The sequence below is a fragment of the Nelumbo nucifera genome, chromosome 3 (genome assembly GCF_055504915.1).
Source record: "Nelumbo nucifera cultivar China Antique chromosome 3, China Antique-T2T, whole genome shotgun sequence".
Lineage (NCBI taxonomy): Eukaryota > Viridiplantae > Streptophyta > Magnoliopsida > Proteales > Nelumbonaceae > Nelumbo > Nelumbo nucifera.
The window spans coordinates 51,410,695-51,427,858 of NC_142651.1; the positions used below are offsets into that span (position 1 = coordinate 51,410,695).

General features: G+C 41.4%; 1 protein-coding gene across 1 annotated transcript; it reads left to right on the forward strand.

The window, feature by feature from the left end:
• Positions 1-256: 256 nt before the first annotated feature.
• LOC104600854 (uncharacterized) lies at positions 257-14,527 on the forward strand. Its single transcript, XM_010263998.3, has 5 exons — positions 257-1,261; positions 1,484-1,845; positions 12,833-13,017; positions 13,220-13,286; positions 14,451-14,527. The coding sequence occupies exons 1-5, from the start codon at positions 343-345 to the stop codon at positions 14,487-14,489; spliced, it is 1,572 nt and encodes a 523-aa protein (XP_010262300.1). The 5' UTR covers positions 257-342; the 3' UTR covers positions 14,490-14,527.
• Positions 14,528-17,164: the final 2,637 nt, after the last annotated feature.

Sequence of the window (17,164 nt, forward strand, 5' to 3'; positions counted from 1 at the left end):
ACTACCCTTGTAAATCAGAGTGTAAACATATCAAATTCGAATCCAATCAGATAATATCTAAATTCAAATCTGATTAGAAATTTGATTGATATGAATTCAATTAATTAATTATTTTAGATAATTAATAAAAATATAAAATAAATATTTCATTGATATAAAATATATAAATATATAAATTATTAATATAATTTAATTATTATATATACATTAAATAAAATATTTTATATATTATATATAAGAATTAAATAATCGAACGAATTCAGATTTTCGTTAACACCTCTACCCGTGAATGGAAACATCTCCCCTTTTATAGTACTATGTTCTCCTTCTCCGGGGCAGGAGATGCGGATTCAGCCCTGGGTCCAAATTCCGAAGTACAGAAGTTGGGAACGGGCGGGAAATCGGCCGAAGCCACTCCAACGGAGCGAGAGCGACCCTTTCCTTTCTTTGTTCTCTGAGCCTCCCTCTCGAGGAACTCTAACTCGAATCCCAGATAATTATGCGCCAATGGACATACAAATCGCACGCTGGATTGCTGAATTTATGATTCTACAACCAATCGACGATAGTGTGGTGAACGCTCTTCTTTATGTCCTTCCCCTGTCGGACAATGATCTCCGTCTCAAGAAGGCAATACTTTTAAGGAGAATCTCTTCAGAAGTATCCAATGGTTCCGTTTCGGAGAGGGTTCTTGAATCGCTAGAAAGGATTGAAGAGTTAGAGTATATGGAAGGAAATTCCATTCTGGAATCGATGAAGGAAGCTTATTGCGCGGTAGCAGTTGATTGTACAGTGAGGTTATTGCGAGAGGGTCCGGACAAGCGTGCTGATTATTTTGATTCAGTCAAGAGGACATGGAAGGTCAGGATAGGCGAAATGATTTCAGGAAAAACTGGGTTGGTTTCGGAACAATTTAAAGAGGCGTTGGCACAGATCGAGGCGGCAAAATGGAGTGCCACCGGTTGTCAAAATGTCTTAAACAAGGATACGCGAAATGATGCTCTTAGACTGCTAAAAATTTTTCTAAACGAGGCAAGAGAAGCGATGATCCCCTCTTTTCTGGAATTCGCAGCTGAAAAGATGAACGAGATGGGATTGGAAACGAACGATTTTAGTAGTGTCTCAATACCTGATCAAGTTGGATTGGGACAGAGAGCAGCGAGTTCAACTCTCATCCCCGAGGGAGATAAGAATTCTGAAATGCCTATAAACATACCTGCGGAAGATGGCAAGAAAGTGATGCTTCATTCATCGTCTATTGGTTAGTGATGCCATTTCCTTTTTTGCTTCATTCTTTCCTTGCAAAATCACCGTGTTTTTAGTGCACTGGTTCTCTATTTTAATTTACTGGGTTCCTCCTCTTTCCAAATTAATTTTTTAATTCGTAAAATATGTGTGTTATTGTCAAACCTTTGGCTTTTCCAATATATAAAGCTATAGTTCAATCACTTAGCTTCTAAAGAATCTGAGATTACTTACGCAGCAAGAATGGGTGTGGATACTGCATGTAATAAATATGATTGCTTGCCGACACCTGAAGTTAGCAAAATACAAGAAGCTCTCAAGTCGAGTACTTCAGATCTACAAACATTGGTGAAAGACCCTCTTCTTGATGCTTTACACATTGCAGAAACTGTACTGTCAAACACTGCAAGAGAAAACATGAATCACAAACCTTCGGAAGAAAATCAAGATAAGGTAGATGCTGCTGTATCAAGCCATGACAATGAGGGCATCGTAGAGGTTCAAGCAAAGAACAGTAATATTGGAAACGAGAGTTCTAGTAATCAGAATATGCCAAGGCCTAGTTTGATGGAACGGAATAGTACTGCCCACACTTATGAGGTGATGTTTGAATGACTCAGTGTTCTATTATACTTGATGAGTTATTGTATATGTTATTAATCAGGGTTCTTATTCTGTATTGCTCAATAAATTTATTTAGTTACTTTTTACTGCATTATACATCTTTTGGTGTCATTTCTTGGTGTTATTATTATTATTATCATCATTGAGGGAGTGGAAAATTTGAGGGCGGTTGTGAATCTCTTTGAGAAGATGTCTAATTTGAGGATTAATTGGTCAAAGAGCTTATTGGTTGGAGTCAACATTGAAGAAGATGAAGTGAGATTCTTGGCAAGTTCCCTAGGTTGTGAGAAAGGTGAGTGGCCAATGAAATACTTGGGTTTACCCCTTTAGATAATCTTAGATCTGCCTGTTTTTGGTCTCCGGTGGTGGAAAGGATAGAGAAATGATTGGCGGCGTGGAAAATAAATTATATGTCATTGGGGGGGGGAGAATAACCCTAATTAAATCCACTTTAGCAAATCTCTCAGTGTACTATATGTCAGTGCTTAGGATGCCACAAAAGATAGTGAGGAAAGTTGAAAAAATCATGAGGGATTTTCTATGGGAGCCAGGGGAAAAAAATAAGGATCATTTGCTTAGATGGGAGAAGGTGAGTAAACTGAAAGAGGAAGGGGGTTTGGGAATTGGTAATGTTAGAATGAAGAATCGGGCTTTGCTGGGCAAATGGCTCTGGAGGTTTCCAAATGAAAATGAGAAATTATGGCACAAAGTGGTTGCAAGCATTCATGGCATGTTGTGCAACGGATGGGATGTTGCCTGTCTACGTAGGGCTAACTTGGCTGCTCCCTGGAAGACCATTCATGATGTCCTCCCTATGTTCCTTAATTTTATCAGGTATGATTTGTATTTTGGGAGGATTTGTGGATTGGTGATACTTCCTAAGGGGAGAAATTTCCTTCTCTTTGTGATCTGTCTAGGTTCAAGGGTAAGCTTATTTCTGATTTCCTAAACCATCATTCTCACCTTCCAGGATTGAATTGGAACCTTGGTTTTAATAGGAATCTTAGAGAGTCTGAACTGCTTGTAGTCTCTGAGTTGTTAGGATTGCTGAATTCAGTTTTCTTGGGGGAAGGTGGGTCAGATTCTAGAGTTTGGGGTACTAATTCTGATGGATCTTTTTCTTGTAAATCCTTTCTTCATTCGATGGTTGCCACATAGTTTTCTCTTTAGTTTCTAGTCAAAGAAATTTGGTGCCATCCTATTCCCCCTAAAATCAGTGCTTTTTGTTGGGAAGCCTTTCATTGTTGTATTAATACCTTTGATGTACTTCAAAGGAAAAGGCCAAATTGGTGCTTGTCCCCTAACTAGTGTGTCCTGTGTAAGTTGAATGGTGAGACTGCTATCCACTTTCTTTCATCATGCCCTTTTGTCGGTTTTATTTGGAGTTGGTTTACTTCCCTTTTTGGGTGCAGGTGGTCATCTCCTGACCGGTTGGAAGGTTTATTCAACCCTAATGGTTGCAGTGGTAAGACAAGGAGGGGAAGGATTCTTTGGAGGTGCACTAGAGTAGCAATAATTTGGACCATTTGGTAGGAAAGAAATGATAGAATATTTGAAAGTAAGGAAAAATGCAAGGAGGCTTTAGTGGAAACAATAACATTGAGGGTGGCACATTGGGTAAAAAGTTTAAAGCAGTTTTTAGATTTTAAAGTTGATGACTTCTGTAGGGTTTGGGGACTTATTGCTGCTTCATCAACTATGAGGTGACAGGTTTGTGAGACATGGTCCCCTCCAACAGAGGGGTCTGAGGCAGGGTGACCCTTTGTACCCTTTGTTGTTCATATGTGTTATGGAAATTCTCACACTTTTTAGCAAGAAGGATGCAGATTCGGGCTTATGGAATGGGTTTGCTATCTCCCCTGGAAAGGAGAAAGTCAATATCCTTCAATTTGCAGATGACACCCTATGCTTTGCGGATGCTTCTCTGACTCAATTGGACTCAGTGCTTGGAATTCTGAGATGGTTTGATGTGGTGTCGGGTCTCAAAGTCAACTTGAGTAAAAGTAAAATCATCCCAGTGGGGCATGTTTCAAATTTAGAAGATTGTGCAAAAGTGATGGCTTGTCAAATTGATTTCCTCTCGGTAAAGTATTTGGGTCTACCTCTCAAGGCCAAATATTCTTCCTCCTCTATCTGGTGCTTAATCATTGAGAGAATGGAAAAGAAGTTGGCTTCTTGGAAGGCAAAATATCTATCTTTTGGTGGTAGGGTTACATTGATTAAGAGCACCCTCTCCAACCTCCCCACTTATTTTTTTCTCTCTTTCCCATCCCAAACAAAATAGCAAATAGGTTGGAACAACTCCAAAGGAACTTCTTATGAAGGGGTTGGGAAGATTAGAAGAAGATTCACATTGTAAAATGGGAGCAAGTGTGCCTTCCTAAGGAAGTGGGTGGACTGGGAATTAGGAAGTTGAAAGAATTTAATTCTGCTCTTCTCAGTAAATGGTTATGGAGATTTGCTTCTGAGAGGAATGCATGGTGGAGAAGTCTTATTGCGGCAAAGTATGGAGTGGATTGGGGTGATTGGAGAACTCTGGATCCCCATCCAATTGGGGGTAAATCTCTTTGGGCTAGCATCTCAAAGTACAACCCTCTCTTTCTGAATGGGATCAGTTTTAAGGTCGGCAAGGGGGACACAATCAAGTTTTGGAAGGATCCCTGGTGTTTGGAGGGTCCCTTGGTTGTAGCTTTTCCTCGTCTGTACCAAATTGCAGTGAATCAGAGGATTGATTTGAGTCTAGAAGATGAATGGTCTTGGAAGTGGAATGCAGATGGTAGCTTCTCAGTTAAATCCCTATTCCTTAAGGTGTGCAGTTCAGGTCAGGAGAACTTCCCTGCTAGGCAGATTTGGAATCCAACTAGCCCCTCCAAGATCAACTTCCCGGTCTGGACAATGGCTTTGACTAGGATTTACCTGGAGAGAAGGGGTATTCAGATTCTGGACCCCTCTTGTGTTTTGTGTGGAAACTGTGCAGAATCCATAGAGCACTTGTGTATCCATTGTTAGGTTTCCTCTTCAATCTGGGGACATTTTTTCAAGAAGCTGGAGATTTGTTGGTCTATGCCAAGATCTCTGAAGGAGCTGCTAATGTGTTGGAGAATGGAGGGTCTCAGTAAGAAAGGTAAGCTTGTTTGGAATACCATTCCGCAAGCTGTTCTTTGGTCCATTTGGACTGAAAGAAATAACATAATCTTCTGTGGTCAACTCAAAAGCCCAGAAGTAGTGCAGAAAGCGGTGGGCAAGATTTGTTCCTGGGTGTCGGTGAATGAGGAATTTAAAAATCAGAATGTATCTCATTTGTTATGCACTAAATCATGGATGATCTTGTAATCTGTCTCGGGCCCAGGCAGATCTAGTGGTGTGGACCTTGTTGTAATCTTCTTTTATTCTGAATAAATTACTTTACCTTTTTCCAAAAAAAAAAAAAGGAAATGCAACCTATCATAGTGCATTGGGACAATTGTTTTATACACTTCAGACTGCCAAGGTGTATGGATTAAATGTTAAAACATCACATGCCTGTAATGAGGGTAATCAAGGAGTTGACTTTCTAGTGAATAGAAGATTCATGGATAGAAAGTGAATTAAGTGAACAAGATGGACAAAAACTAGATAGGATCGTAAGAGATGATCCTGCCTAACTTAGGGCACTTCCTTTCTACTACCAAAAAGGGCCTTTGCACTATCTGTTCACTGTTGGTCAACTTCATCTGGTGTGCTTTTCTTGCTCCCAGTTTTTCTTTTGGATACCTGTACCCAAATCCACTTTATTGTTCTTTCCAGGTTGCTAGGTTGTAGTTAAAAGTTGAAGTTCTGTTTAAAAAGAACCTCCCAATTCCCAATAGGTGATGTGAAGGATAAAATGCAACTATTTACACAAGAGGTAGTGTTTATCCCACTCACATGTTGGATTTGTGTGTTCACTATATCCATGTCAGAAATCTGGGTTGCACAAAGATAGAAATTGGGTGTCACTTGAATTGTGTTGAGTTTGCTTAGTGATGGTCACATGTCTCAATATTTTAACCATCTTTAATAAACTCAAGAGAGAAATATATCCTTAATAACTATTGACTGGTTATAAGATAAACCAATAAAATGAGAATCTTCTTAAAATCATACCAGGAATAAATTTCAATAACTTCTAATTTGGATCTTCAAAATGTCGGAACTTAGTGAACTTGATTACCTCATCTAAACCTTGTCCGAACCATATGAGGTTGGCTACATGAATCCTATCCTGCCATTCTGTTATGTTCAGTGTTATATCAATCGTTAAATTATGGGTTTTTAAATAATTTCTTATTATTTCCGCCCAAGTCCTTTTTGGACTATCCCTATCTCTACTATCCCCTTCAACTTGTAATGTTTCACTTTCCCTAACAAGTGTTGTAGGTGGTCTCCTATGTATGTGAAGAAACCATTTCCATCTACTTTCTCACATTTTTTTGCCTATCAGAGCTACTCCTAGGTTTCTTCGCATGCCTTCATTTCTAACACTGTTATTTCTAGTTTTACCACTCACCCATCTATGCATTCGTATTTCTGTCACACTCATTTTCTGGACATGCTGTTTTCTTAACTGTTAAACATTCTTGCTCCATACAACATAGCTGGCCTTACAACGTTTTATAGAAATTTCCTTTTAGCTGAAGTGGTATTCGCCTATCACATAAGACTCTAGATGCATCCTGATGAGTTACCGCTCACCTCGGAAGCCCCTTCGAGGGTGGCTTAACCTCCTGAAACAGAAAGATGGAAGAACGGGGATGGGAGGAAGAAGATAACAGAGAGAAAGAGAGACATGCTCATTCATGCCACTTATTACATGATCAGGGCCTTATATAGCTGGCCTATCTATGCAATCAAGAAGAAAATATCTTCTGGTGGCAGTGTAACTAACTCTGGAAAGGCTCTGCCAGCGTGGCATGCTAGCCTCTTTGTCTTCTAGTGAAATGCTGATTGGTGGAGGTCTGCTCCACACCTGTAGTTGGGTTCGAAGGGGGTGTTTGGGCCCCAACAATTTCTCCCCCCTTAACATTGACCTTGTCCTCAAGGTCTAGGTTTGGAAGCCTTTCATTCAGCCTAAGATAAGGTTCCCAAGTGGCATCGTTTGGAGGAAGCCCAACCCACTCTACTTTGGCTTCGGGCACAACTTGACCTCCTCGTTGAACCCAACAGAAATCCACAATTCTTACAAGCTCAGTGTTGAGGTCCCCTTCTTTAGTGAACCGGGGTAAGTTGGGTGAGATAGGGGTCTGATTCCCCACTGCCTTCTTAAGAAGTGAGATGTGAAACACTGGATGTAGCTTCGAGGTTGCAGGGAGATCCAACCGATAAGCAACAGGGCCCACTCTTTCCAAAACCATATGAGTCCCATAATACTTGGGTGCTAACTTGTGCCAAGCCCGCCTTACCACTAAGATCTGGTGGTAAGGTTGGAGCTTGAGGTAAATGAAGTCACCCACCTGAAATTCCAATGGGCGGTGGTGAGCGTCATAGTGGGCCTTCATTCGCTGCTGGGCCTTTGCCAAATTGGACTTGAGCAATCTAGGGATCTCGTCCCTTGCAATCAGACGGTTCTCCACTTCTGCCACATTGGTTGACCCATACTCATAAGGTAATATGGGAGGAGGTTCTCTGCCATAAAGAGCCTTGAAGGGTGTCATCCTAGCAGCTGACTGATAGGTCGAATTGTACCAATATTCTGCCCACGAGAGCCAGTGAGCCCACTGTTTAGGCTTTTCCCCTGCGAAACATGTAAGGTAGGCCTCCAAGCAACAATTAAGAACTTCAATCTGTCCATCATTCTGCGGGTGATAACTCGTGGAAGGGTGCAGTTGGGTTCCTTGCAAGCGAAAATATTCTTTCCAGAATGAACTCAGGAAAGCAGGGTCCCAGTCTGAGACAATGGATCTTGGGGTCCCATGTAGCTTGGCGACGTCCCGGATGAAGATGTCAGCCACCATAGCTGCGGTGTATGGGTGAGGTAATGCAGAGAAATGGCTGTACTTGGTGAGACGGTCAACCACTACGGACTACCATGATAACCGCCTTTCCTGCAGAACGAAGAAGACCCGTGATGAAATCCATGGGAAGGTCTTCCCACACCTGATCTGGAATTCTGAGAGGTTGTAGAAGGCCATTGGGAGACTGTGATGAGTATTTCTGCTGTTGGCAGGTTTGACATTCGGATATATACCGTAATACATCCTTACACATTCCTACCCAATGATAGTGGCTGCTGAGCCTCTTTATGGTCTGTAGCACCCTTGAGTGTCCTCCCAAAGCGGAGTTGTGAAACAACCTTCGCAGTTCAGCTTTGTGGGCCGAATTCTGGGCTACAACAAACCGGCTCCTAAAGAAAAGATCAGGCCCCACAACTTGGTAACCAACAACTTGTGAAGGATCTCGATTCCACTTATTTCTAATGGCCTGCAACTATAGATCAGACCTGGTTTCTTGTCGTATAGCTTCAAATAAAGGGAAGCTGGGCTGAGAGCAGGTTAGCTGGGTTAACTCTTCTACTGGTGACAATGCATAAGCTACTTTGTTTGCGGGCCCCGGTTTATACTCTATGAGGTAGTCAAAGCCCATCAGTTTTCTAAGCCATTTTTGCTGTTCTGGGGTGTGCATCCTTTGTTTTTCTATATACTTCAAACTTCGTTGGTCCGTTCTAATAACAAACTGGCGTCCCAAGAGGTATGCACGCCACTTTTGCATTGCCATCACTACAGCCATCATTTCTTTAACATAAGTGGACTGATTTTGGTGAGTTACTGAGAGAGCCTTGCTGAAATAAGCAATGGGCTGCCCTTTTTGCATCAAGACGACCCTTACCCCTACACCCGAAGCATCACACTCTATTTCAAAGGGCTGAGAGAAGTCTGAAAGAGTGAGGACTGGCGGGCTAGAAACTGCTGTCTTTAATTCTTCAAAAGCCCATTGGGTTTCCTCAGTCCACCTGAATCAATCTTTCTTCAATAGACGCGTTAGTGGGGCAGCCATAAGCCCATATCCCTTAATGAAGCGCCCATAATATCTTGTAAGCCCAAGGAAGCCCTGCAATGCTTTTACAATAGTGGGCTTGGGCCACTTCTGAATGACTTCTACCTTTTGTGGATCTGCCATGACCTGACTCGCTGCAACCACATGTCCTAGGTACTGAATTTGTCCTTGCCCAAAGGAGCACTTTGTCATTTTGGCATGTAACTGATTTCTCCTCAAAGTTGTGAGGGTGAGTTTTAGGTGTTCCATATGTGTGTCCCAATCCCTGCTATACACAAGAATATCGTCGAAAAATACCAAAATAAGTTGCCTTAGAAATGGCCTGAAGATGTCATTCATGATGGCCTGAAAGGTTGAGGGGGCGTTTGTGAACCCAAAAGGCATAACCAAGAACTCATAATGGCCATTGTGGGTCCTAAAGGCCGTTTTGTGGATATAAGCTTGGTGAACCCGGATCTGATGATACCTGGAGTGCAGGTCTAATTTGGAGAACACTCGTGCCTCTCCTAACTCATCAAGCAACTCATCAATGAGGGGTATAGGAAACTTGTCCTTCACAGTAGTCTGATTTAAGGCCTGGTAATCTACACAAGCGCCAACTACCATCCTTCTTCTTTACTAAGAGCACGAGAGATGAAAAAGGGTTGGTGCTGGTCTGTATATGCCCTTTTTCCAATAACTCTCTTACTGCCTTCTCAATTTCCAGCTTTTGAAAGTAAGGGTATCTATATGGCCTTATTGTTATGGACACACCACCCGGTAGCGCACTATGACGCAGTCATAGGCAGTAGCACACACAGCGGGCCGCCTAGCAGCACGCACCGCCCGGCAGCGCACACAGCAGCACGCACTGCCTGGCAGCGCGCATAGTAGCATGCACCGCCCGGCAGCGCGCAACACGCACCACACGGCAGCAGCACTAGGCAGCAACGCGCACTGCACGGCAGCAGCACACACCGCACTACAGCAGCACGCACCACACGGCAGCAGCACTGCGAGACGCGCGCACCGCCCGGGCAGCAGTAGTAGGGCGGGGCCCACATGACAGCTCATCAGGGTGGGTCCACACTTATCTTACCACATCAGCTCTGCCCGCCAACTCGCCGCCAGCTACACCATTCCTCATCCCTTATCCTTATCCTTATCTTATCTTCAGTAAGAGTTGTGTTACCTTTAGGAGTAGGTAATTAGGAGTTTGAGTTCAAGTTGGAGTTTGAGTTTAATTAGGAATTTCCTTCTGTAATCTCCTATTTAAGGAGCCACGAATTGAAATAAAGGCATTCAGTTTTCCAGCCAAGAAAGAGAGTGAGGAGAGTTCGGGTGGTCTCTTGGACAAATCACCCATTAGGAGAGTTCGGGTGATCTCTTGGACAAATCACCCACGTGATTGCCACAATAGGGTCTGTACGCAAGGGCAAGGGCAAGGGAAGACAGGAGTCTCTTCCGGTGGACCGACCTGTGACGAGATCCTACGCGCGGGCCCATAACACTTACATTGGCTGGATTAGAGCCAGGTAAGAGAGGTATCTGATGATCACGAGTCTGGGATGGGGGTAATTGGTTTGGCTCCTCAAATACATCAACAAACTGATTGAGTATCGGTCGTAGGGCCCTTTGTTGAACTTCAGTGGGGTGGACACAACCTTGGTTGTCCAAAATTGGAACTGTGGGCCGAAGGCCCAAGTGCATAAATATGGGTTGACTTGCAGCTTTGGAGGCCCGTATCATGGAGGTTAAAGTATCACTTTGAGGGCCTGGAGGCTGCACCCCCTGTAGATGACAAGACTGGCTATCCTGGTGAAAATCCATTGTCATTTGGGCCTAATCACATAGTGCAGGGCCCAAACCACGCAACCAATGAACCCCCAAAATAATATCAGCCCCCGAGAAATCCAATGGATGGAGATCCACCGCGAAATTATGGCCTTGTATGAGGATTTTCTCCTTCTTACATACACCATTAAATGACATCTGATTCCCATTAGCCACATGAGTTGAAAAGAGAGGGGTGGGTTGTATGGTCATACTTAGCTGCTTAGCCAAGCGGCAAGTGATGAAATTCAGGGTGGAGCCATTGTCAATTAAAATCATCACGGTCCGGCCCATCAATTTCCCTTCTACTCGCATGAAATGGAGAGTTGAGGCCCATGAGGGCATGCAAGGAGATCTCAGCCCCATCAGGTTTTGGACCATCTGGAATCAATTCACATTCAGTCGAGTTCTCTGGGTTGGACTCGTCTGGCTCTTCCTCTGTCTGTAGGAGAAATACCCGCTGGACTCGACATTTATGGCCCACTCCAAACTTGTCATCATAGTTATAACAAAGGCCATTCTCGCGTCGGGCCTTGCATCTTAGCCCAAGAGAGGCGCTTGAAAGGCATAGTGGGCCGATGTAGTATGGGCTTAGGAGGATCACCAACCGGTTTCATGGGCAATTGGTCGACCTGTGGAGGAGTCTTCAAGATTGGGTAGGGTTGTTTGCTAGCTTGACGAAGGTTATCAATTCTCTCTTCTTACAGGCGAGCTAATCCCACTGCAGCCATGACAGTCGCCGGGCGGAGTGCTCTCGCTTCTAGGTGGATATCCTCTCTAAGCCCTCCCACAAAACACCCTACTAAGGCCTTCTCCGGCCAGCCATGCACCTTGGTCACCATCCGTTCAAACTCGAGTTGGTATTCTGCTACCGTTCCAGTCTGCTTCAGCCTAGTGATCAACTCGTCATAGTCCACGAACACCATCGGCCCAAAGCGGATGCACAAGGCTTCGGTGAACTCCAACCAAGTAACATGGGGATGATTCTGGCGCCATAGAATCACGTCTCCTTCTAGATGAATGGAGGCGATGGAGACACGTTGGTGGGCAGGAGTTTCATGGTACTCGAAGTATCTTTCTGTGCAGAAGATCCAAGGAATAGGATCTCCACCGGAATAGTTGGGAAAATTGATCTTAGTGACTTTCCTGATGGGGTAACCCCCTGTCCTTTGGCTACTGGAAGCAGAGGCTTCCGCTCCTGCTAGGTGGCTGGTCTCACCGGTCTGCTGCTGAGAGGCGATACTGGAGACAAGCACTCTGAGTTCCTTGAATTCGTTCACCACCTGGTGAAGTCTGACCTCAATTTGGAGGTCTGCTCCACATCTGTAGTTGGGTTCGAAGGGGGTGTTTGGGCCCCAACAAATCCTTCCATTTTGCCCATCTTGCTGTAATGGCAGAGGTCACGTTGAGTTATCTCTTGGTCTCCAATCTTAAGTGTACCCTGAATTGCACTCCTATTATTATTAAATTTACATTGCACATGTTCTATTTTAGTTCTACTTATTTTAGAACTTCTTGTTTCTAATGCAGTTGTCTAATTTTGTATTTAATCATTCGCTAGTTTAGTGGACTTGAATACCTAACAGACTTTTTGACTGAATTTCTAATTATTAAAATAACTAAAAAGATACATCAAATGATCAAACCAAACTAACTAAAGTTTTAGGCTATTCATGATCATATGATGCTCAAGAACTTCCCTTCCTTGGTGTGACTCCATGAAAAGCCTTGTATTGAGTTATATGTTACCCCATACTTGATTCGGGAAGAGAAGCATGACTCCTCTAATTATCTTTTTCTCTTAATCTTTATTTTTCTTGCTCCTTAATTATGTTTAATATTTATTTCAAGCTATTTCCTTGCTAGAAAATCATTTCAAACTTGTAGTAGCTCAAATAGTTATTGTAGAAGGTTTTTTATGAGTTCTAACCAGCTTTAAAGTCCATCCGATTTTAGGCATCTTTCAGGAAGTAATTTGGAGTATTTAGATTAGGGTGATAAATCTATCTTGGCAAGCTGTTAAACTTAATGTGTTGCTGTTGAGAATAAAATGAATCATTCTTAAATATGTGCTGTGTGAAGATGTGCTTAATCTAAGTCTATTGTTTTTTCTTTAACTAATAGGATCTTCTCTCTACAGTGGGATGATGTTCAGGACCGACCTGAAGGATCATCAAGTCATTCAGAGAAACTTCACTTACCTAGTCCAAAGAAAAGGGCTGTTTCTCCCTTAAAGAAGTATGAAACGATGAAATTTGCTAGGAGGAGGAAGACTAAGAGGTGGAGTTCATTGGAAGAAGAAACTTTGAGAGCTGCTGTAGAAAAGTATGTGTGCCTTTCAACATGGCTATTATTTTCATCATCATTGCTTTTGGCGGAGTCTTACTAAAAGTTATGCCTATCTACATGTCTTCTCATAAGTTACTTGGATGTTTATTTTACATGTTTTTATGTTTCAGTAAATAATTATGCTGTAATTTGATGAGGATAGTCATTTTTACATTCACATTTTTCTTTTCATGTGAAGGTATGGAAGAGGGAATTGGAAGTTCATTTTAAATAGCTATCGTGATGTATTTGAAGAGAGGACTGAGGTAAGTATGTTTTGAACTCAAGCAGTGTAGGCAACCTATATAGAACTTCTGACATCCCAAGGCATTTCATTAATCAGACAATGTCTATTGACTAAAATTAGAATTTTATTTATCTACTTTCAGAGAAATAACTATATTGAGCTACCGCATTAATTGCATAGGTAAATGCTAAAAACAAGTATTAGCTTTACCACTAGGAAAATTGAAGTATTTCAAAATTTCATACATAGGTGTCAAGGTGTTATGTGATTCTTGGAAACAGTGGAACTCTTAAGTGCCCACCTGGGTGGTGGAATTTGACAAAGGAAAACTTAATCTCTAGGTTAATTTCTTTGTTTTATATTATATACTAACTAGCAAGCATGCAAATTGAAAAATAGAAAAAATTTCTGATAGATAGAAAAATTTCATTTCGAACCATGGTAAGTCGTATCTTTATTTCCTGTCTTTTCCCTGCCTATTCCCTTGTTTCCCAGTCAATTGGGAACCTTTGAACACCTTGTCTGCAAGAATGGATATTTTGTTATATCAATTATTATATTAAGGACTTCTCTAATATAAGCAAATAATATAGTATCTTTTGTTATTGTAAGATAATTAATATTAAGTAAGGATTTTGGTGTTCAACTTATATGCTTAAGTAACTACTGACTGCCTGGACCCTAATACAGTAAATGGGGAGTAAAGGGTAGGGGTGATCATTTATAGCTCGGCCTGGCCCAGCTTGGAAATTTCTGTGCCATGCTTGGGCCAATACTTTAGGTCTGATCCACACTTATGATACATGTTAATTTTTGTAATATTTTAGGTTTTTTTGATAGAATGTAATATTTTAGGTTGTATATCATAACATGACACCTATTATACACATTATATATAATATTTTATATTATATAATGTATAACATAAATTTTAAACAGATTTTATATCTCATATAATATAAAATATCATATACATTTAATATTTATATTTAAAGTCATAGGCCTGGAACTTGGCCCAGGCCTGAGCCTCGGCTATAGCCCTTAACATAGGTGTTAAGCCTGGTCCATGATCATCCCTAGTAGGGGGTTTTGGCCTTCTGGCCAGTGGGGTCAATTGCCATAAGTGAACTTAATTACTGTTTCAGAGAGTTACGTTGTTCTTATTAGAGATTGCAATGTTCAGGTTGATTTGAAGGACAAGTGGCGAAATATGACACGCTAGTAATCTTTTCTGCTCCTTTTTGGATTTTTACATAAGAGGTATGATGTTTATATTCCATTTCTTTTATCTATTGTTCACGTGAAAGACATTAGCATTTCTTGGATCGTTGGATCATGACATTTTTAAGAAAAAAAAGAAAATCAAGAAACTTTCCATTACTTTTTTTTAGAATTTCTATGTTCAAAGTACTAGTTATGCACATGGTTCAAAGTATTGATACTGTGATACACAAATTTTGTGTATCGAGAGTTTAAAATGATCAAACCTATACTGTTTGTTTTATATTTTGTCAGACATGTTGTCACATCATATAAAATTATATAAAACAAACCAACCTTGAAAACTTTTAATATTTAGTGTTTTGGAGACCCAAAGATACGATATGGTACACCTTGAAAGAATGGTAGGATCCATCTAATGGACGCTATGAAGATTGTGGAATGGGTGGGCGAATTTCAAAAATTTTCCTACCTTCTTCCAACTGGGAATCGTATTCCCTAAATTTAGAATACAATATTCAAGGATCCTACTTGAACCATAATCGAACCAAATCTGAACCAAAGGGAATGGAGGAATTATACCTGATCCAGAGAAGCAGTATCTCCCAAAGTTGGTGTTCACACCCAAAGATGACACTAAGATCCGCTCCTGCTGAAGATGACATAGCTGTATGTGGAACGGAACCAGCAGAGTGCGTCCTACACACTGGATCCTTCGCAAGAATCCTCTGGAAACTCTGAGCACCAAATCTTTTTTAGTCTTTTCTGCAAGACTGATGTCAAGAATTGATTTCTTGATTTCTTTCTTCCTCAAAGATCGAATCTTGCCAGAAAGAATGGTGGCGGCTGAAGGAGAACTCCTGGGACGAAAATGGCTGAATTGCTTCTCTTTTCTCTGGAGTGTGTATGAGATCCTATCTCAATTCGCAGGTTTCTTGCACACAACCCTAGGTTCGAAATCTGATTGATTTTCTCTCTTAGGGTTTCTCCTCTTTTCTTCTTGATTAAGAAACCTCCTAATTAGGAGTTATCCCAATCCAAATCAGTATTTGGATAGGGGATGATCTCAATCCTATCTGAAGATTAAGTTAGCTTATTCCTGATCTTATCAGGAGGTTACCAGATTCAAATCTGATTTGAATTTGGTCTCCCTGAGTGGATAAGGTTAAAGGCCCATTCCTTTTACTAACTCTAATCCCAGATTCGCCCCATAAATGGGTGATCATATCAGCCCAGCTCGAAATGGGCTTTTGGCCCATTAAATGTCCAGTGCTTAACTAGTTTCCAATCTACTGCCCAGTTGGGCTTCTTTGTATGGCGTGGGACCCAAGCATTGATCTACACACCAGCCACATGGGTTCGACCCAGCCTTTATTACAAGGCCCAGCCGAATTCACTGAAAAACTCAGTAAACCCCTGAGCCCATCACATGGACCCTATGGGCCCAACACTTACATTAAGTGGTCCCTGGGCCAAGCCATCTTATAAAAACCTAGGGACTGTGGGCAGGTGCAAGATTAGCCCATCAGGTATCCTAAATGGTCTTACACTTAACCTCTCAGCCCTTAATGATCAAGCACTGCCCGACAAGAGAGGACCTCTCCCTTGGCTGCAAGGAACAGTGCCGCACTCTCCACTCACATGGATCCCGGGAATTAAAACCATTTGCAAACATTTTGAAACCGTACATATATATATATATCATATATAAATTTTGCAAAACAAAATTCCAACGATTGAAATCAACTGCCGGCAGTTTGGTTTCCATCAGAGATAGTGCATTCCTGATCATTACCTTTGTCCGACAAAGGGGCTGATCTTGTCACTATGATCACCCACTCAGATGAATTCTCAGACTGCCCCAACATGCCCAGGTTTTGACCCCTGCTAAGGATCTCACTGATTGGCATATCAAAGACAGCCCGACCCATAGAAATGAGATTGCAAATCTCAAATTAATTTTGGAGGATTTTCAATTTCTGTTGAGTCAAAGAATTAATTTTGATAATTCTGGCATAATGTGTAGAAAATCTGTACATCCTCCATGTCAAAGAATGATTAGAGGCTGACTCAATGAAAATTTTAGATAAATCTAACAAATATTTGGGTTTGCCTTTACATTTTAATAAGAATAGGTCTCAGCCTCTGCAGTTTATTTTGGATAATCTGAAGAACAAACTTGAAAGGCTGAAAGCAAACTCAATCTCACAAGCAGGTAAACATGTGCCCATCAAATCAGTTTTGCAGTCAGCTCCTCTCCATTGTATGTTGGTTATGCAACTGCCTCAAAAGATTTTACAGATTATTGGTAAAGTTCAAAGGCAGTTTGGTGGTCTAATGGATCTCAGGGTACCCACAAGAGTAGATGGTGTTCCTGGTTTAAACTGTGCTGTCCAAAATCTGGAGGAGGATTAGGATTTAGGAAATCAGAAATTGTTAATTTAGCATTCTTGGAGAAATTATCTTGGAGATTTCTCACTGAGGATCAATCTATTTGGGTTCATTGTGGAAAGCTAAATATTTGAAGAATTCAAGTTTGTTTTCTTTAAAGGTAAGTAGCAATGCTTTTGTTTGGAAATTGGTTTCGAGTTTTGCTTAAATTCCATATTGAAGTGGGATATTTGATAAAGCAAAATGATTCTCGTGCCATCTGTCATGTTCCTTGAATCAAATTGA